Source organism: Physeter macrocephalus, chromosome 11, assembly GCF_002837175.3.
Source record: "Physeter macrocephalus isolate SW-GA chromosome 11, ASM283717v5, whole genome shotgun sequence".
Lineage (NCBI taxonomy): Eukaryota > Metazoa > Chordata > Mammalia > Artiodactyla > Physeteridae > Physeter > Physeter macrocephalus.
In genome coordinates this window covers 153,970,867-153,992,740 of record NC_041224.1, presented here as the reverse complement: position 1 = coordinate 153,992,740, position 21,874 = coordinate 153,970,867, and the positions used below count along the sequence as shown (strand labels likewise).

The 21,874-nt window shown below is 39.9% G+C and overlaps 1 protein-coding gene and 1 long non-coding RNA gene across 5 annotated transcripts in view; one reads left to right on the top strand and one right to left on the bottom strand.

Annotated features, from left to right (window-relative positions):
• Positions 1–17,733: 17,733 nt before the first annotated feature.
• ACOT4 (acyl-CoA thioesterase 4) lies at positions 17,734–20,870 on the bottom strand. Its single transcript, XM_007109029.3, has 3 exons — positions 20,414–20,870; positions 19,344–19,546; positions 17,734–18,564 (listed from the first exon to the last, which is right to left on the bottom strand). Exons 1-3 carry the CDS (start codon positions 20,868–20,870, stop codon positions 17,974–17,976), a joined length of 1,251 nt encoding a protein of 416 aa, XP_007109091.2. The 3' UTR covers positions 17,734–17,973.
• The window catches only part of LOC112062422 (uncharacterized), a 29,613-nt gene continuing 28,558 nt past the window's right edge, over positions 20,820–21,874 (top strand). For 3 of the 4 annotated variants that reach the window (XR_003682056.2, XR_002890713.3, XR_008618701.1), the window contains exon 1: positions 20,840–20,905. This is a non-coding gene — a long non-coding RNA (uncharacterized lncRNA). Of the gene's footprint in view, positions 20,906–21,874 lie in introns of all 4 variants that reach the window. The other variant, XR_002890712.3, reaches the window with a different exon arrangement.

Below are 21,874 nucleotides of genomic sequence, written 5' to 3'. Positions count from 1 at the left end.
CACTACCAAATGTAAAACCGATAGCTAGTGGGAAGCAGCCGCATAGCACAGGGAGATCAGCTGGTGCTTTGTGACCACCTAGAGGGGTGGAATAGGGAGGGTGGGAGGGAGGGAGATGCAAGAGGGAAGAGATATGGGGATATATGTATATGTATAGCTGATTCACTTTGTTATAAAGCAGAAACTAACACACCGTTGTAAAGCAATTATACTCCAACTAAGGTGTTAAAAAAAAAAAGAACCATTGCCTATTAGGTTATGTGTCTTTTTATTATTCAGTTGTAAGAGTCCTTTGTATATTTTATTTATTTATTTTTAAAATATTTATTTATTTGGCTGTGCCAGGTCTTAGTTGTGGCATGCTGGATCTTTAGTTGCGGCATGCAAACTCTTAGTTGCAGCATGTGGGATCTAGTTCCCTGACCAGGGATTGAACCCAGGCCTCCTGCATTGGGACTGTGGAGTCTTAGCCACTGGACCACCAGGGAAGTCCCTCTTTGTATATTTTAGATACACGTCCCTTATCAGATATAGAATTTACAAATATTTTTGCCATTTTGTGAGTTATCTTTCACTTTGTTGACAGTGTCCTTTGAAGTGCAAACGTTTTTTATCTTAAAGATACCCAACTTATTTAGTGTTTTGCTTGTGCTTTTGGTGTCATAGTTAAAAAAAAAATTTATTTTTCTGCGATTTGCTTTTTTTATGCAATATTTTTCCTGAGACGCATCTATTTTATGTGTTGGGTCACTGCGGTTCATTAATTTTCACTGCTTCATCATATTACATCTTATGAATAGTCCATTTATTTATCCATTCTATTGTTAATAGACATTTTGATAGTTTACAGTTTTTTGCTAGTACAAACAGTACTGCTAGGAATATTCTTTTTGTTTCCTGGTACATAAACAAAGAGCTTCTCTAGGATAAATATTCTCAAAGTTGGTCTGGAGACCCCAGGGTACGGATCAAAACTATTTTATAATAATACTAAGATGACATGTGCCTTTTTCACTGTGTTAACATTTGTAATGATGTTGCAAAAGCAATGACAGGTAAAATTGCTGCTGCTTTAGCATTAATAAAGGCAGTATAACAAACAGTACCGGTAGTCATGCATTCCTCACCACCATGCACTAGCAGGAAAAGGAAAAGAAAAAAGCCAGTTACAATTAGGAATTCCTTGATGAAGCTGTAAAATTTATTAGATCTTTTAAATCTTTAATAAAGTTTTAATAAATCTTTTAAATAAATCTTTAATAAAGTTTTAATAAATCTTTAATAAAGTTTTATTAAATCTTTACCTTAAATACATGTTTTTAAAATATTGTTTGACAAATTGAGAAGTACACATAAAGCACTTCTGCTGCAACAGGAATATGACAGTTATCTTAAGTAAAAGCACCTATGTGATTGAGTTGTGAGCTGAACTAGCCACTTTTTTCACAGAACACCAACTTACTTGAAAGAATGATTGACGAACTATTGTCAGTAAGCCTTGAGTGTTTGGCAGACGTTTTTCCAAAAGTGAACTTAGCCTGCTGCTTCAAAGAAAACAACTTTGTCATTAATGATGAAATTTGACTTTTCGAGAGAAAATGAGAATTTAGGAAAACCTGCCTATCAACCACTGTGAGCTTGATAGCTTCCTGATACTTAGACTTATTTATTTATTTATTTATTATTTTTATTATTTTTTTTGCGGTACGCGGGCCTCTCACTGTTGTGGCCTCTCCCGTTGCGGAGCACAGGCTCCGGACGCGCAGGCTCAGCGGCCATGGCTCATGGGCCCAGCCGCTCCGCGGCATGTGGGATCTTCCCGGACCAGGGCACGAACCCACGTCCCCTGCATCGGCAGGCGGACTCCCAACCACCGCGCCACCAGGGAAGCCCATTAGACTTTTTAAAAAAATGAGATCAGTAGTGTGTAATCACTAATGTGATTTTTTTTGATATTGTATAATGAAATGTATTAATACATCAATTTGGGATTCAGCAAATGCTCTCAGGAAACAAGTTGCCTTGTTCTGCTTACATTAGCATTCCCATCTTTACTCAGTCCCTGATCTGAGAACTTTTCTTTCTTGGCAGGTTGACAAATGCTTTTAGAAGATATTTTATCCAGGAGTATTAGTTGTTTACAGTGGGAGAATTGATTCAGGTACCTCACATGGAAAAAAAAAAGCCCATACATTTTTATATGTCAGTATTTAATGTATTTTTGTTAGCCAGAATTCATGGTGGATTTTAATGTAAAATCAACATTGATCCTCTTACATCCCAGATTTTTGTTATCACTCATCTTCCAGTTTCCTGATTGTTGATTCCCACATTTGTATTTCCAGCTCTCATGTCTCCTTTGAGATTCAGACTTGTAGGTCTAACTTCCTATTTGGCCTCTTCACTTGGATGTCCAATAGGAAAATTTAACATGACAGAAATAGAAATCTTGACTTTTTTCTCCCCAGACTGCTCTTTCCCCAGGGTTCTCTGTTTCAGTAAATGGCATCACTATTCATCCATTAGTTTAAGGAATTTAAAAAAACAAAAACAAAAACTTGGAGTCATTCTTGCGTTCTCTTTTTCCATCCCCTATTCCACCCATCAGCAAACTCTGCTGCTGTACTTTAGAATGTATCCTGCATCTGACCACTTTTCATCACTTGCACTGCTAGCACCCTACTCCAAAATGATTATCTCTCATCTGGATGACTACAGTAGCCTCCCAATTGGCCTCACTACTTCAGTGCTAACACTGCCTACAGTTTCTCCATAGAGAAGCCAGAATGGTGTTTTTAAAGGTTAATTTAGATCTTGCCAATTTGCTATTTTCAGTTCCCCCGTGTCTTCCCATAATCAGAGGGATCCCCTGACTACTTCTCTGACCTCATTTTTCTACTCCTCCTTCCCTCACCCGCGTGGCTTAAGACCAAGCACATGCTTCCACTGTGGTCTTTGCCTCCACCATTCCTTCAGCCTGAAGCTCGACTCTCTCCCTCATCCTCAATCAGGTTTCTGCTCAAAGATGACCTATTCATATATGCCTTCCTTGACCAGTTTATTTAAAATATTACCTCCCTCATCATGCTGTATTCTTTTTCTGCTTTTTATTCTTCATAGCATTTATCATTTTATTTTCTGACTGCCAAACCAGGATAAATACTCGTGACAGCAAAGACTTTGTTATCTTTGTTCATCTCTACCATGAGCTTAGACCTCTGCCTGCCACATAGTAGGCTTTCAATAAATATTTGAATGAAGTTGGATGGCTGAAGGCAACACCGGGAAAGGAAATAGAGAATAAAAGCTTTCTCTTACCTTGGAGTTCTTTTCAACAAGGTACTCAGCAAATTTGTTTCACCTTGACAAAGTGAATGCTATATTATTAATACCTAATATAAATCAATGTTGAATATACATAGGAGATACAGAGCTTAAACAGATTGGTTAAACTGACTAATTTTCAATGAGATTGGATTTCATTATTTATCCATGATAAAATCTTAGAACAAGGTTTAAGCATAATAATTCTTTTATCTTATACTTTTACTTTATATCCTGCATGGTATGGTCCCTGCTGCCACTTGAGGTTAAGGTGTCCATTTTTAATTTTCTGACAGGAAATCAATACTATACATGATCTAATACCTTTTTTCTGTTTTTTAAGATTTTTTTTATTTTTTAAATTATCATTTAGTTTTGGCTACGTTGGGTCTTCATTGCTGCACGTGGGCTTTCTCTAGTTGTGGCGAGTTGGGGCTACTCTTCATTGTGGTGCGCGGGCTTCTCATTGCAGTGGCTTCTCTTGTTGTGGAGCACGGGCTCTAGGCGCATGGGCTTCAGTAGTTGTGGCACGGGGGCTCAGTAGCTGTGGCACGCAGGCTCTAGAGCACAGGCTCAGTAGTTGTGGCACATGGGCTTAGTTGCTCCGCGGCATGTGGGATCTTCCCGGACCAGGGCTTGAACCAGCGTCCCCTGCATTGGCAGGCAGGTTCTTAACCACTGCGCCACCAGGGAAGTCCTAATAACTTTTTTTAAGAGCACAGAATTAAACATCCCAGGATAATCAACCTTTTGTATTGTCCTTTTTTGGAGTATACAGTCCATTTACATTTCATGTAATTACTGATCTACTTGAGTTTAAATATACAACTTTATTGTTTATTTTCCATCCTGCTTGTTCTGTATGATTTTTTCTCTTCCTTTGGATTAAAAAAAGATATCCCATTTGCCTTGTCTATTAGCTTATTGTAATATGTCTCTGTTGGTTTATTAATATCTAATATAAATCAGTATTTTTACCACGTTCTGAAAAATGCAATGATCTTGGAACACTTCAGATCCATTTGTGCCCTCTTACATATGTTATTTATTCTATGTGTTTTATTTATTTATTTATCTATCTATCTATTTTGAAATGTAGTTGATTTACAATGTTACATTAGTTTCAGGGGTTTACAGCATAGTGATTCAATTTCTTTATAGATTATACTCCATTTAAAGTTATTACAAGAGAATGGCTATAATTCCCTGTGCTGTACAATATATCCTTGTTGCTTATCTATTTTATACATAGTAGTTTGTATCTCTTAATTCCATGCCCCTATCTTGCGTCTCCCTCCTTTCCTCTCCCCAGTGGTAACTACTAATTTTTTCTCTGTATCTGTGAGTCTGTTTCTGTCTTGCTATATACATTTATTTGTTTTATTTTTTAGATTCCACAGATATGTGATAACATACAGTATTGGTCTTTGTCTGACTTATTTCATTAAGCATAACATTCTCTAGGTACATCCACATTGCTCCAGTGGCAGAACTTCATTCTTTTTTATGACTGAGTAGTATCCCATTGTATACATATACCACCCCTTCTTTAACCATTCATCTGTTCATGGACACTTGGGTTGATTCCAGGGTTGATTCCATATCTTGGCTATTGTAAAAATGCTGCTATGGAGCTTCCCTGGTGGTGCAGTGGTTAAGAATACACCTGCCAATGCAGGGGACATGGTTTCGAGCCCTGTTCCAGGAAGATCCCACATGCCGTGGAGCAACTAAGCCCGTGCGCCACAACTGCTGATCCTGAGCTCTAGAGCCTGCAAGCCACAACTACTGAAGCCCACACGCCTAGAGCCCATGCTTCGCAACAAGGGAAGCCACCGCAATGAAGAGTGGCCCCCGCTTGCCACAACTAGAGAAAGCCCACATGCAGCAACGAAGACCCAATGCAGCCAAAAATAAATAAATAAATAAAATAAATTTATTTTTAAAAATGCTGCTATGAACATTGGGGTGCATGTATCTTTTCAAATTAGTGTTTTGATTTTTTTAAATAATTTTTTTAAACAGAAACTTATGATTAGTGTACAGGATCCAAAACATGTTCTTAGAAAAATATAAAGTGCCCAAATAATACCAACTTATACAGGTAACACAGACTTTCTGGGTCCAAATGAAGCAATCATGAAGAAACACATTTAAAATCAGTCTAGATACATATTTACATTGTATCATACAGGTAAAACTATCTTTCTTGGCTTTGATGTTACTCTGAGGAAAAAGAAAATCAAACCATAAAACCAGAAAACCACAGTTATAACTCTCAGCATGCTCCAAAGATTCTTAGTAATGTATCTCATTAATATTAATGCCATAGTATCTAATTTTCACCTTTAAATGAAAGTAATGTAAAACCCTCCAACCTCAGGCAGTCTGGGTGTTGTGAGTGGTCACAATTTCAAATGCAAGTCCAACTCATCTGACTTTAGATTGGACTGACATGCAACATAGACCCTGGACCACAGTTTTTTCGTATTTTCTGGATATATACCCCGGAGTGGAATTGCTGGATCATCTGATAGAACTATTTTTAATTTTTTGAGGAATCTCCATACTGTTTTCCATAGTGGCTGCACCAATTTACATTCCCACCAACAGTGTACAGGGGTCCCCTTTCCTCCACATCCTCACAAACATTTCCTATTGGTAGTCTTTTTATGATGGCCATTCTGACAAGTGTGAGGTGATATCTCATTGTGGTTTTGATTTGCATTTCTCTGGTGATTAGCAATGTTGAGCATCTTTTCATATGCCTGTTAGCCATCTATACATCATCTTTGGAAAAATGTCTATTCAGTTCTTCTGACCATTTTTTAATTGGGTTGTTTTGTTCTTTTTGATATTAAGTTGTATGAGTTGTTTATGTATTTTGGATATAACCCCCTTGTTGGTCATATCATTTGCAAATATATTCTTCCATTCAGTAGGTTGCCTTTTTGTTTTGTTGATGGTTTCCTTTGCTGTGCAAACCCTTTTAAGTTTAGGTAGGTCCCATTTGCTTCTTTTTGCTCTTATTTCTTTTCCCTTAGGGACCAGATCCAAAAAAATATTGCTATGATTTATGTCAAAGAGTGTTCTGCCTGTGTTTTCTTCTAGTAGTTTTATGGTTTCAGGTCTTATATTTCAGTCTTTAATCTATTTTCAGGGTTTTTTTTAATATTGTGTGAGGAAATGTTCTAATTCCATTGTTTTACATGTAGCTGTCCAATTTTCCCAGCACTGCTTATTGAAGAGACTATCTTTTTGTCATTGTATATTTTTGCTTCCTTTGTCATAGGTTAATTGGCCATAGGTGTGTAGGTTTATTTCTGGGCTCCCTATTCAGTTCCATTGATCTATATATCTGTTTTTGTGCCAGTACCATGCTGTTTTGATGACTGTACCTTGATAGTATAGTATGAAGACGGGGAGCATGATACCTCCAAGTTTGTTCTTTTTTCTCAAGATTGTTTTGGCAATTCAGGACCTTTTGCTTTTCCATATAAATTTTAGGAGTATTCTACTTCTGTGAAAAATATCTTGGGTATTTTGATAGGGATTGCATTAAACCCGTAGATTGCTTTGGGGAGTATGGCCATTTTAACTATTAATTCTTTCAGTTCAAGAACACAAGATATCTTTCCATTTCTTTGTATCATCTTCAGTTTTCTTCATCAATGTTTCATAGTTTTTAGTGTATAGGTCCTTCACCTTCTTGGTTAAGTTTATTCCTAGGCAATTTATTCTTTTCAATGTAATTTTAAGCAGGGTTGTTTTTTTGTTTCTCTTTCTGATTGTTCATTATTAGAGTATAGAAAAGCAACATATTTCTGTATATTAATCTTGTATCCTGAAACTTTACTGAATTCATTTATTAATTCTAATAATTTTCAGTAGTTTTAAGAGTTTTCTATATATAGCATCATGTCATCTGCAAATAGTGACAGTTTTACTTCTTCCCTTCCAATTTGGATGCTTTTATTTCTCTTTCTTTTTTGATGCTGTGGCTAGGACTTCCAATATAATGTTAAATAGAAGTGGCGAGAGTGGGCATCCTTGTCTTGTTCCTGAATTTAGAAGAAAGGCTTTCAGATTTTCACTGTTGTGTATGACGATAGCTGTGGGTTTGTCATAAATGGTCTTTATTATTTTCTGAAATGTTCCTTCTATACCAACACTGATGAGAGTTTTTGTCATGAATGGATATTGAATTTTGTCAAATGATTTTTCTGCATCTATTGTGATGATCATATGATTTTTATCCTTCTTATTGTTAATGTAGTATATCACATTGATGATTTGCCAATATTTAACAATCCTGGCATTCCTAAAATAAATCCCACTTACTTACTGGGATATATGATCCTTTTATATATTGTTGGATTCAATTTGCTAACATTTCACTGAGGATTTTTGCATCTATATTCATCTAAGATATTGGCCTGTAATTCTCCTTTTTTTGTACTGTCATTGTCTGGTTTTGGAATCAGGGTAATGGTGGCCCTGTAGAATGATTTTGGGAGTGTTTTGTCCTCGTCAATTATTTGGAATGGTTTGAGAAGGATAGGTATAAACTGTTCTTTATATGTTTGATAGAAGTCCCTTGTGAAGCCATCTGGTACTGGACTTTTGTTTGCTGGGAGTTTTTAAAATTACAAATTCAATTTCACTACTAGTGATTGGTCTTTTCAAGTTGTCTTTTTCTTCCTGATTCAGTCTTGGCATAGTGTACGTTTCTAGACATTTGTCCATTCCTTCTAGGTTGTTCTGTTTGTTGGCTTATAACCGTTTATGGTATTGTCTTGTGGTTATTGGTTGTTATTTCTCCTCTTTCATTTCTTATTTTGTTTATTTGGATCCTCTCTCTTTTCTTCTTGATGAGCCTGGCTAAAGGATTATTAATATTGTTTATCTTTTCAAAAAAACAGCTCTTGGTTCATTTCATTGATCTTTTCTAATTTTTTTGTTCTCTATTTTATTTATTTTCTCTGTGATCTTCATCATTTTATTCCTTCTGCTGACTGTGGGCTGTGTTTGTTCTTTTTCTAATTCCTTTACATTAGGTTGTTTATTTTAGATTTTTCATGTTTCTCCAGGAAGGCCTGTATCACTATAGACTTCCCTCCTAGAACTGCTTTTGCTGAATCCCATAGATTTTGGAAAGTTGTGTTTACCAGATAAAAAAGTCAAAGTCAAATAAAAATTCTAACTGAATTAGGGAAAAGGATAGATGAACACAATGAGAATTTTAACAAGGAACTAGAATATATAAAAAAGACCCAATCAGAAATGAAGAGTTCATTAACTGGAATAAAAAACACACAAGAAGGAATGAATAACAGATTAAGTGATACAGAAAACACATAAGTGATTGAGAAGACAGAATAATGGAAATCACCAAAGAAGAACAGCAAATAGAAAAACAAATTTAATGGGTGTTTCCTGGTGGCCTAGTGGTTAGGATTCTGGGCTTTCACTGCCATGGCCCAGGTTCAACCCCTGGTCAGGGAACTGAGATCCCGCAAGCCATGCGGTGTGGCCAAAATAAAATAAAATCCCAGCTCTATCATTTAAAAAAAAACAACAATTAAAAAAATGAAAATAGTTTAAGAGATCTTTGGGATAACATCAAGCATACCAAAATGTGCATTATAGGTGTTCCAGAAGGAGAAGAGAGAGAGAGAGAGAAGGGGATCTAGAATGTATTTAATGAAATTATTGCTGAAAAATCCCCAAACCTGAAGAAGGAAACAGATATTCAGGTAAAGGAAGCACAGAGGGATGAACCTAAACAGACCCACACTAAGACGTATCATAATTAAAATGGAAAAACTTAAAGAGAGAATTCTAAAGTCAGCAAGAAAAAAAACAAAGAGTCATATATATGGGAAACTGCATAAGGCCATCAGCTGATTTTTTCTGCAGGCCAGAAGAGATTGACATGATATATTTAAAATGCCAGAAGGGAAAAATCTTCATCCTAGGATACTCTACCCAGCAAGATTATTGTTTAGAATTAGAGAAATAAAGAACTTTTCAGAAAAGCAAAAAGAAAAAGAGTTCATCAATAATAAACCTACCCTAAAAGAAGTGTTAAAGGGTCCTCTCTAAGTAGAAAAGAAGTAAGATTCCATAGGAAAGGGAAAATCCCACTAGGAAAGGAAAATATGAAGTAAGAGCTGAAGATTAACCACTTACTTAAAGAAGCTAGTATGAAGATTCAAAGACAATAAACTGTAAAATCAACTATAACTACAACGAACAGTTAAGGGATAAACATGAAAATGTAAAACATGACATCAAAAACACAAAATATGGGTGAGGGGAATAAAAAATGTAGATCTTTTAGAATGTATTTGAACTTAAATGACTGCCAGTTCAAAACAAGTAGATTTAGATATAGTTCATCATATATGAAACCTATGGTAAACACAAATGAAAAACCTACAATAGAGGGGCTTCCCTGGTAGCACAGTGGTTGGGAATCGCCTGCCAATAAAGGGGACATGGGTTCGAGCCCTGGTCTGGGAAGATCCCACATGCCACAGAGCAACTAACCCCACGCGCCACAACTACTGAGTCTGCACTCTAGAGCCCGCGAGCCACAACTACTGAGCCCACACACCACAACTACTGAAGCCTGCGTGCCTGTAGCCCATGCTTAGCAACTGCAACAAGAGAAGACACTGCAGTGAGAAGACTGGGCACTGCAATGAAGAGTAGACCCTGCTCACCTCAACTAGAGAAAGCCTGCACACAGCAATGAAAAAATGAATAAAATAAATAAATTTAAAAATATATATTAAGAGAAACCTACAATAGATACACGCAAACTAAAGAGAAAGGAACACAAGCACACTACTAAAGAAAATCATCAAACCACAAGGAAAGAAAGAAAAAGGAGAAGAAATAAACAGAGAAGAAATACAAAAACAACTGGAAAACAAGAAACAAAATGACAATAAGTACATACCTATCAATAGTTACTTTAAATGTCAATTGACTAAATGCTCCTAAGACATAGTTGATTGGATTAAAAAAAAACAAGACCCATCTATATGCTGTCTACAAGAGACTCACTTCAGAACTAAAGACACACACAGACTGAGGGTAAAAGGATGGAAAAAGATATTTCATGCAAATGCAAATGGAAACGACCAGAAAGTTGGGGTAGTGATACACATACCACACCAACTAGACCTGAAAATAAAGGCTGTAACAAAAGACAAAGATAAAGGGATCAATACAAGAAGAGGATATTACACTTGTTAATGTATATGCAACCAATACAGGGGTACTTAAATATACAAAGCTATATTAACAGATATAAAGAGAGAAATTTACAATAATATTATAATAGTTGGGGACTTTACCACTCCACTTACATCAATGGACAGATCATCCAGATAGAAAATCAATAAGGCAACAGTGATCTTAAATGAGACAATGGGGGAATTCCCTGATGGTCCAGGACTCAGCGCTTTCACTGCTGGGTGCCCGGGTTTAATCCCTGGTCGGGGAACTGGGATTTCACAAGCCATGGGGTCCAAGAGACAATGGACCTGTTGGACCTAATAGATAGGATATTACACCCCAAAACAGCACAGTACACATTCTTTTCAAGTGCACACAGAACATTCTCCAGGATAGGTCACATGCTAGGCCAGAAAACAAGTCTCAACAAATTTAAGAGGACAGAGATTATATCAAGCATTTTTTCTATGTGTATTTTAAACCCCGCAATATGTTATTTGTAAATATTTATATTTACATGCATATTTAACCTTTTTCATTATATTCCATTTCTTCCTTCATTTCCATATTTCCTTGAGTCATCTTCATTCTGCTTGAAGAACACCCTAGTTTTTCCTTTATTGCAGGTATGCTATATTAATTCTCTCAATTTCTATTTTTCTGAAAATGACTTTTGATTGTTAAATTTTTTCAGTCAATTTTATGAACAATACATACTTTCATATTTAAGAATCTATTTTGCTAGAATAGGATTCAAGGTTGTCATATGTTTTCTTTCGACACTTTAAACGTTTTTCAATGGTTCCTGATTTCCATCATAGCTGTGGAGAAGTCAGTTGTTAGACTTACTGCTGCTTCTTTGAAGGTTGACTTTTTTCTGTGGTTGCTGGTAAGATTTTTTAATCTTTGTCTTTCTTTTCTGCAGTGTTCCATTGCCTTTTGCTACGTAACAAACAATTCTGTGGACAGATTGCATTTTCCAAAGATGATTATGACAAATAACTCCCATCTCACATGCCCTTCTAGAAACTTGCCATTCCCCTATCAGGAGATAGTCTATACACATTTTCCTTGCACCTAATGTCTCTGTGTCTGCCTCAACCAGTAGAGTACAGCTGAAGCAATGATATGTGACTTCCAAAGCTAAGTCATAAAAAGGCCATGTATTTCTGCCTTCCTCTCTTGGACCATTCATTTTTGAAACCCAGATATCATGCTGTGAGGAAGCTCAAGCAGCCTGTGGAGAAATTCATATGCACAGGAATCACAACTGGCTTTAGGACTAGGTGGCAGGTAGAAATTGGAAGGGCTCCAGGGAGACTATTAGTGAAAGCCTAAAGGGACTCATGAAGGCCATTATTGATGACCTAAAGGAAAGTAAAATAAATTTATTGGAAGCTAGAGACAACACTGACACCTGCAGTAATGTGAAAAAGGGTAAATATACCTAATGAATTCATTGATCTAGCTAAAGTGATTTCCCAGCAGAGTACTGACAGTGCCGCCTGGCTTCTGCTTGCTGCCTATGACAAAATATACGAGAGGAAGAGGTGAGCTAAGAATGAACTGCTAAATAGGAAGCAACCAGGACTTGCCAAGCTTGACAATAATACTGTTTCTCCTTTCCAGCTTCTCCAGATGGTAAATTATTCTGTAATTAAGACAGGACCTCAGAGCAAAGTCAAACCTAGGGTAGGTCTGTGGGAGAGACTTTGTAAAGACCTCAAAGATTCAAGGTAGTGCTTCATAGAACATTTCAGAATGACAAAGGTCCTCTAAAGATTTTAAGGTGTACCTAACAGATCCTGTCTATTAAATAACAGAATTTATGGGACTCTTAAGGATGTTTGCCCGCAGCATTCTCCCAAGGAGCCCCAGATAGAAAAGTTCCTATCTCAAACAGATTTGTAGTGGTGTATTGTCTAAGGAAGTGAACCCCACTGATATTTTTTAGAAAACCTACATAATTCTTAAGAGAATGGTTCTGGTGGAAGCACAATGAGTTTGAACTAAAAGAGATAGAGATGGTGCAAAATAAAAAGAGATCTTTGGATGCCTCATCTTTTTCATCCAGGAAGCAGATCCAGGAGGCTTTTTTGCTAATTTAGTTTTCTTATGGGAAATATAGGTTTCAACTCAGAGGGTGAAACCAAGAGCTACAGAGAACAACTCAGAGTAAACTGAGCACCAATGGAAGAATTGGCAACATGTTCTCAGCTGGATTTCAGAATGGCTAGGGGCCAGTGAGTGTCATGTGCCTCCCATATTACCCGTTATTGAACAGAAATATCTGTAAGAATTATCTTATACCTGCCTACCATCGTATTCTGGATGTCTGTGTGTGTGGACAGCTAACTTGTCTCTTTAGTTCACAGATCTTCAGATTGAGAATAAAGATACTCAAGGAGCTATACCCAAAGAATTATACCTGAGGAACTTCATCTGCACCTGGACCTGATATAAATGATACAATCTTAGACTTTGAGCCTGAGCATGATGCTATAATGGAATGAGACTTTGGGCGGAGGCGGGCTTTAAAGGAGGGATGACCATATTTTACAGGTGGGAGGAATGTGAACAACTGTGACTAGAAGGCAGATTTTCCAAAGGTGGTTACAATGTTTCCCATTCCACCGGCTCTTCTAGAATCTTTCCACTCTCCTTTTGAGAGGTGGACTCTATGTTCTCCTTGATTTCCTTGAGTCATCTTCATTCTGCTTGAAGAACACCCTAGTTTTTCCTTTATTGCAGGTATGCTATATTAATTCTCTCAATTTCTATTTTTCTGAAAATGACTTTTGATTGTTAAATTTTTTCAGTCAATTTTATGAACAATACATACTTTCATATTTAAGAATCTATTTTGCTAGAATAGGATTCAAGGTTGTCATATGTTTTCTTTCGACACTTTAAACGTTTTTCAATGGTTCCTGATTTCCATCATAGCTGTGGAGAAGTCAGTTGTTAGACTTACTGCTGCTTCTTTGAAGGTTGACTTTTTTCTGTGGTTGCTGGTAAGATTTTTTAATCTTTGTCTTTCTTTTCTGCAGTGTTCCATTGCCTTTTGCTACGTAACAAACAATTCTGTGGACAGATTGCATTTTCCAAAGATGATTATGACAAATAACTCCCATCTCACATGCCCTTCTAGAAACTTGCCATTCCCCTATCAGGAGATAGTCTATACACATTTTCCTTGCACCTAATGTCTCTGTGTCTGCCTCAACCAGTAGAGTACAGCTGAAGCAATGATATGTGACTTCCAAAGCTAAGTCATAAAAAGGCCATGTATTTCTGCCTTCCTCTCTTGGACCATTCATTTTTGAAACCCAGATATCATGCTGTGAGGAAGCTCAAGCAGCCTGTGGAGAAATTCATATGCACAGGAATCACAACTGGCTTTAGGACTAGGTGGCAGGTAGAAATTGGAAGGGCTCCAGGGAGACTATTAGTGAAAGCCTAAAGGGACTCATGAAGGCCATTATTGATGACCTAAAGGAAAGTAAAATAAATTTATTGGAAGCTAGAGACAACACTGACACCTGCAGTAATGTGAAAAAGGGTAAATATACCTAATGAATTCATTGATCTAGCTAAAGTGATTTCCCAGCAGAGTACTGACAGTGCCGCCTGGCTTCTGCTTGCTGCCTATGACAAAATATACGAGAGGAAGAGGTGAGCTAAGAATGAACTGCTAAATAGGAAGCAACCAGGACTTGCCAAGCTTGACAATAATACTGTTTCTCCTTTCCAGCTTCTCCAGATGGTAAATTATTCTGTAATTAAGACAGGACCTCAGAGCAAAGTCAAACCTAGGGTAGGTCTGTGGGAGAGACTTTGTAAAGACCTCAAAGATTCAAGGTAGTGCTTCATAGAACATTTCAGAATGACAAAGGTCCTCTAAAGATTTTAAGGTGTACCTAACAGATCCTGTCTATTAAATAACAGAATTTATGGGACTCTTAAGGATGTTTGCCCGCAGCATTCTCCCAAGGAGCCCCAGATAGAAAAGTTCCTATCTCAAACAGATTTGTAGTGGTGTATTGTCTAAGGAAGTGAACCCCACTGATATTTTTTAGAAAACCTACATAATTCTTAAGAGAATGGTTCTGGTGGAAGCACAATGAGTTTGAACTAAAAGAGATAGAGATGGTGCAAAATAAAAAGAGATCTTTGGATGCCTCATCTTTTTCATCCAGGAAGCAGATCCAGGAGGCTTTTTTGCTAATTTAGTTTTCTTATGGGAAATATAGGTTTCAACTCAGAGGGTGAAACCAAGAGCTACAGAGAACAACTCAGAGTAAACTGAGCACCAATGGAAGAATTGGCAACATGTTCTCAGCTGGATTTCAGAATGGCTAGGGGCCAGTGAGTGTCATGTGCCTCCCATATTACCCGTTATTGAACAGAAATATCTGTAAGAATTATCTTATACCTGCCTACCATCGTATTCTGGATGTCTGTGTGTGTGGACAGCTAACTTGTCTCTTTAGTTCACAGATCTTCAGATTGAGAATAAAGATACTCAAGGAGCTATACCCAAGGAATTATACCTGAGGAACTTCATCTGCACCTGGACCTGATATAAATGATACAATCTTAGACTTTGAGCCTGAGCATGATGCTATAATGGAATGAGACTTTGGGCGGAGGCGGGCTTTAAAGGAGGGATGACCATATTTTACAGGTGGGAGGAATGTGAACAACTGTGACTAGAAGGCAGATTTTCCAAAGGTGGTTACAATGTTTCCCATTCCACCGGCTCTTCTAGAATCTTTCCACTCTCCTTTTGAGAGGTGGACTCTATGTTCTCCTTGAACTTGGTGGGTCTTTGTGATTGCCTTGACCAGTAGTGTACAGCAAGAGTGATGCTATGTAGCTTCCAAGACTAGGTCAAAAACATGCGATACAATTCAGCTTTGCTACATTGGGATGCTCACTCTTGGAACCCAGCCCAATTAGCCATTGTCAAGGCCCACATGGAGAGAACTGAGACCCTGTGAACCACAGCCCTGCCTGAGATCTTAGCTGACAGCCAATACCAACTTGCCTGTCATGTGAGTGAGAAAAATGAATGGTGAATGTTTTTTAAAAAATAAATTTATTTATTTATTTTAGGCTGCATTGGGTCTTCTTTGCTGTGCGTGGGCTTTTCTCTAGTTGCAGAGAGCAGGGGCTACTCTTTGTTGTGGTGTGCAGGCTTCTCAATGTGGTAGCTTCTCGTTGTGGAGCACGGGCTCTAGGCGTGGGTTTCAGTAGTTGTGGCGCGCAGGCTCAGTAGTTGTGGCGCACGGGCTTAGTTGCTCCACGGCATGTGGGATCTTCCCGGACCAGGGCTTGAACCCGTGTCCCCTGCATTGGCAGGAGGATTCTTAACCACTGTGCCACCAGGGAAGTCCGAGAATGGTTAATGTTTTAAGCCACTGTGTTTTGGGGTGGTTTGTTACAAAGCAATAGATAACTGAAACGCCCCCCAAAACACAGTCACATAAGACAATATTTTGTTCACAGATCTACAATTTGGACAGTGCTTGACTGGTACAACTCTTCTCTGCTTCAGGATATCTAAAGCCTTCACTGGGAAGACTCAAATGGCTGGGGGCTAGAATCATCTTGAGGTTTTTTCAGTCACATCCCTGTACTTGGGCTGAGATGACTCAAAGGTTGAGCTCATTTGGGACTATTACAGGAAGAGCTTACAGTTGGCCTCCCCGTATATTTGGGGCTTCCTCACAGCATCACAGCCTCAAAGTTGTAAAACTTCTTAGGGTGACTCAGGGCTCCAAGAGCAGGTGTTCCCAGCAAACAAGGTGGGATCACCTTCATGGCCTTTATGACCTACCTTCTGAAATCATAAAGCATCAATTCTACTGTACTCTACTAACTAAGGCAGTCAGAAACCCATCCAGATTTGAGGGGAGGGGACATAGATCTCCCACCTCTTGGTGGCAGAAATGTCAAAGAATTTATGTTGGGGCTTCCCTGGTGGCGCAGTGGTTGAGAGTCCGCCTGCCGATGCAGGAGACACGGGTTCGTGCCCTGGTCTGGGAGGATCCCACATGCCGCGGAGCGGCTGGGCCCGTGAGCCATGGCCGCTGGGCCTGCGCATCCGGAGCCTGTGCTCCGCAACGGGAGGGGCCACAAAAGTGAGAGGCCCGCGTACCACAAAAAAAAAAAAAAAAAAAAAAAAAAGAATTTATGTTATAAATTCTATGTTATAAAACTGCCACAAACAATTTTTCTGTGATGTGTTAAATATGGTTAACTTGCTTGAGGTTTATGGTTGTTATGAACTGAATGTGTCCCCTCAAAACTCATATGTTGAAATCCGAAACCCCAATGTGATGGTATTTGAAGGTAGAACCTTTGGGAGGTTGTTAGGTTTAAATGAGGTCATGAGAGTGAAGCCCCCATGAGGGGATTAGTGTCCTTATGAAATGAGGAAGAGAAACTGGAGCTCCCTCTCTCTCCCTGCCAGGTAAGGACACAGGAAGAAGGCAGCCGTCTATAAGCCAGGAAGAGGCGCCACCAGGAACTGAATCTGCCAGAACGTTGATCTTGGACTTCCCAGCCTTCAGAACTGTGAGAAATAAATGTCTGTTGTTTAAGCCACCCCATCTATGGTATTTTGTTATAGAAGCCTGAGCTGACAAAGACATAGTGCTGTTGGAATATGTGGCTGATGTCTTTGTCAGCTTTAGAAAATTCTCAGCCATTATCTCTTCAAATACACTTACACAATACTTTGTAGCCTTGATGTCAGAGAAAGTGATGATGATGCCTCTAAGAATGTCACAGTATGATTTTCCAAAGTCTGTTCTTAGAGCCAGGAAGCAAAAAGGAAAATAGCTCATAGGCAGTCATCTTTGGAACAGAGTTTTGACTTAACCATCCAGAGCCAGATGCTCCCCTTCTTACCTCTCAGAGGATTCTTCTCTAATCTCCATGAGAAAAAGGTCAGTCTGGCTTTCCTTCTATCAACACCTCTCTGTATATTTTAGCCAATGAAAATTCTACCCTGCTACCAGTAGTTGAACCAGTAGCAAACACTGAATGGCCATTCTCTCCCAGTGATGGAAAAAGTAGCCCAGTATTTGTTCAGCTTTAAATTTCATCTGTGCCTCAAAGTGTTAAGTAAAAAAATCTAGATGAAAACACAAATTTTAATAGTGGTGATAACTTTTTACTATTTAGTATTATATACTTCTAATCGAATCTTCTACAATAGGCAAGTGTTACATTAGAAAAATTAATGACAAAATTAATCTCAAGAAAGTTACCTAAAATATAGCATTAATACCAATGACATGAATTTAATGTTATCCAGGGGACGAGTGATTCACATAAGATTCTTAAACACTAAAATCTGACATTGAATCTCTCCTGTCAATAACAGACCAATTACAATTTGGGGCAAGCTCCAAGGTGTTTGGTGAAGAAGGTCAGAATTTGCTTCCAAGCATCTACCTGGGCCTTAGAATGAGCCCTGGGCTCCCCACCCCAGATCACAGGTTTGTCCAATAATTTGTGTAGGGAAGCTGGGCACATGGGAAAGTAAGGAGGCTCAATGTAATGCCCAGTCCCAGGGTAAGAGATGATCTGGGGTTTTTCCTTTCCATGGGCCTGTAACCGTTCAGAGGCTATCTGGGCGTATAACTCACTCCTCCAGTTATGGTCATCCTGACCAACAATGAAGAGGACGGGCCCCTGGGCCTTCTCTATTGGAATCATGCAGGGGTTCTCACATCCCCCTACAATATCATTCCTTATATCCACAATGTCCAGGAGGCCTGAAAAAGCTACCTTCATTCTCCTCAGGTCATGGCCCAGTGGTGGAATGCTATTCTCCTTGTAGTATATGGCTTTGTTTCCATTGAAGCCAGATCCATTGATGGAAACTGTGGCTGAGATGTTCTTCAAAAATGAGGCCATGGAGAGACAAATATCAGCCCCTAAAGAAATGCCCAGAAGTCCAATGCCAGGGCCCTTTACCTGGAAGAAAAGAAGGGACAAGAGTCAAAAGTCAAGAACCTACCCAACAGAAAAATGTTTTTCTAAATGCAACTAGAGATGCTGCTAGCTTTAATTTGTGAATTGGCCACAAGAGACTCAACCTCAGCTGACAGAGTTTCTTCCCATGTAGAGACTCTCTTGCTGGACACACGGCAAACAAATCTTAAACTCACTGGCAAATTTGGGAATTGGTTGCAAACTTCCAGAGAGTCATCCACTAGAGAATGCTGAGTCATTGGAGCCTGTCAATTTCAGAGCTTCATTCAGGTTGAATTAAAGCATCAATGTTCCTGGGCATCTGTGTGGAACCAAATTCTGTTCCAAGAAGTGAATCTTTCATCAGACCCCATCTAAATATATACTGACAAATGATTAAGTTTATAGAAACAAAGTAAAACTTCAGAGTCCAACTGAGTGGTTCTAAGCTTATGAAATGGGTGGACAAGTTTTGATCAAAATCTGAGAACATACTCTGCTATCAGAAAAATAAAGATTAAAAAGCATGCAAAGCTAAAAATTTAGAAACTCCACTTGCAAAAGAAATTTTAATATTACTACATAATTCCCTAAAGTAAAATATCACATGAATTTTACAGTGAATTCTGAAATATTAATCCATCTGACAGAGAAAGTGGAGTAGAAGAAATCTCTGTGAAAGATGAATAGAGCAGCATCAATGCACCTGGCAGAGGTGAGTGCAAAGTGACACCCTCTCTGGAGGTAGTTCTAGAGAGAATGATAAAGGACATTAGGAGAACCTGGGTGTGTTGAAGCATGTAGCACAGGGCTTCTTCAAAGTAGTCCAGGTGTATGGTGTCGAATTTCTTGGGAAGATCTTCAAAGTCACAATAAGCTAGAGCCAATGTGGCAAAGCCATGGCCAGCCAGAAGGCTGGCCCGATATTCCAACAGCGCTCCTCCAACACCAAAGATGTCAATGATCCCTGGGAAAGGTCCTGGTCCTAGAGAAGGTAATATTATAAAGAGAAGGTATTATATAATTTAGAGAAATTGCTTTCCTTTTAGAGAGCTTTCTAAAGTATTTAGTGGGTTTCCGTGAATCAAAAGAAACGGCTTCCTGAGTCATTATTGACAAGGGACACAAATTCCAAATTATCTCCAAGGTTCTAAGAAACTTTAGTTGTAAGGGAGGGTAACAAAGTCTAATGACTACATAATGGAAGGAGGAATTTCACCTTTTAGACAGTGTTGAATTGCAGTGTTCTGTTACAGGATTGGACACAGAGTTAAGAATCAAAACAAAGCTTTATATTGTGTTGCACCAACCCTTGGCGTTATTTTTGGTTCAGATGTCTACTTAGAGGAAAGAAAAAGAAATACCAGGCGAGGCTTCAGGTGAGGAAGGCAGTGAAGTCTGAAAAGTGATCTGTGGTAGAGAGGAACATGAAAAAGTGGGTAAGGGGCCCCAGTGCACCCAGGACACTACAGAAGGGAGACATGGCAATAGATTCCTTGACCGTCATCATTTAGTGTAAAAGCGATCAGCTGATGCCTGTAGAGATCTGTAGCGTAGTTATTAATAGCAAAGTGAACCCACCGATCCCATCCAGTCTTTTTTTTTTTTTAATCTGCATAATAACAGTATCCACCTCATCGGGATAGTATAGAGATTAAATGAGGTAATGCGAGCAAAACGCGTGGCACAGTGCGGAACATATAAAAAGCCTCCAATGTGGCTGTCAGGTCCCTGATTTAGTCAACATCCGCTTCTCTGACCGTGCTCCCAAGCCAAACTCCCTGGGATGCGGTATCAGAAACCAAGGCAGCCCAGGGAGCATGCTGTCGAGGTCCCAGCACCCCAGCCTTACCCGGCGGCAGGAAGAGCGTGGCGCGCACCCGGCCCGCGCGCACGGGCTCGCGCCGCACCCCGGGCGCCAGGAAGTCGCGCTCGTGCACCGCGCGGCCCAGGAGCCGCTGGGCGTCAGGGTCGTGGCCATCGAGCACCTCCAGCTCCACGGCGAAGGGCGTCTGCACGTCCCGCTTCAGAAACCGCCAAAAAGGCTTCTCGGGCTCCAGAGCCCAGAGGAGCCCCATGGGCTCGAGCCCCGCGAAGCTGCCGCCCAGCGCGGGCGCGCGCTCTAGGTCCAGCTGGCCGTGGGCGTCGGCGCAGTAGCGCGCGTGGGCTCGGAAGAGCGCGCCCTTCTCGTCGCGCAAGGACGCGCGCAGCGTGACCGGCTGCCCCGGGGCCAGGCCGCGCACGGCGATGCGCACCGGCTCGTCCCAGCGGCAGCGGCCCGCAGGCTCCAGCGTCACTGTCACCGCCATCCCCGGCGCACGGCCGCGGCCCCGACTCGACTGAGGTAAAAGCGCCGGGTCATTCTCTAGGCCCAGGGCGGGGCGTACCGGGATGTCCAGCTGTACGGCTGTGGCGCCCAACCCGCCCGCGTATACGCCTTTTCTCAAACCTCTCCCTCGTGGGAGTGAAACTTGTTGGGTATGGATTCGTGGTGAAACCAGAGCTGAATGACTTTAGGCAGAATACCAAGAATTCCAGCCTTTCCATGGAAAAGGACCTTTATTTTTTCTAACTTTTAATGAGTTATACACACACAAAAAGTGCATAAATTCTAAGTGTGTATTTTAATGAATTTCACAACCTGAACATACTTGGGGTAACCAAGCACAAGGATCCAGAAACATCATTACTTCTCCAGAAGCCACCCTCATTTCTGCTCCAGTCACTTTCCCTTCCCCAAGATGCTCTATCCGAGTCCAACAAAACGGGCTAGTTTTTCCCAACTCTGCATTTTATGGTGATGAATCCTTCAGTGTGCCTTTTTTAGTGTATGCTTTCGCTCAACATTCATTACGTTCGTGAGATTCATCGTTTTGTTGGGTGTAGTTGTAGATTGTTCATTATCACTGGCAAACAGTATTTCATTTTGTGATAGTAAATGTATTTGACGATTTTATTGCCTATGGACATTTGGTAGTTCTTAGTTTAGGACTCTCAGGATTAGTGCTCTGAGCATTCAGTGAACATGTGTCCATTTTGATGGACATGTATGTGCGTTTCAGTGGAGTGAATACCTAGGAGTGGAATTGCATTAGGAGTGTTATACTAGGATACTGTACTCCTAGTATAATACTAGGAGTATTATAGAGAATAAGAATGTTCGGCCTTAAGGGCTTCCCTGGTGGCGCAGTGGTTGAGAGTCTGCCTGCCGATGCAGGGGACGCGGGTTCGTGCCCCGGTCCGGGAAGATCCCACATGCCGCGGAGCGGCTGGGCCCGTGAGCCATGGCCGCTGAGCCTGCGCGTCCGGAGCC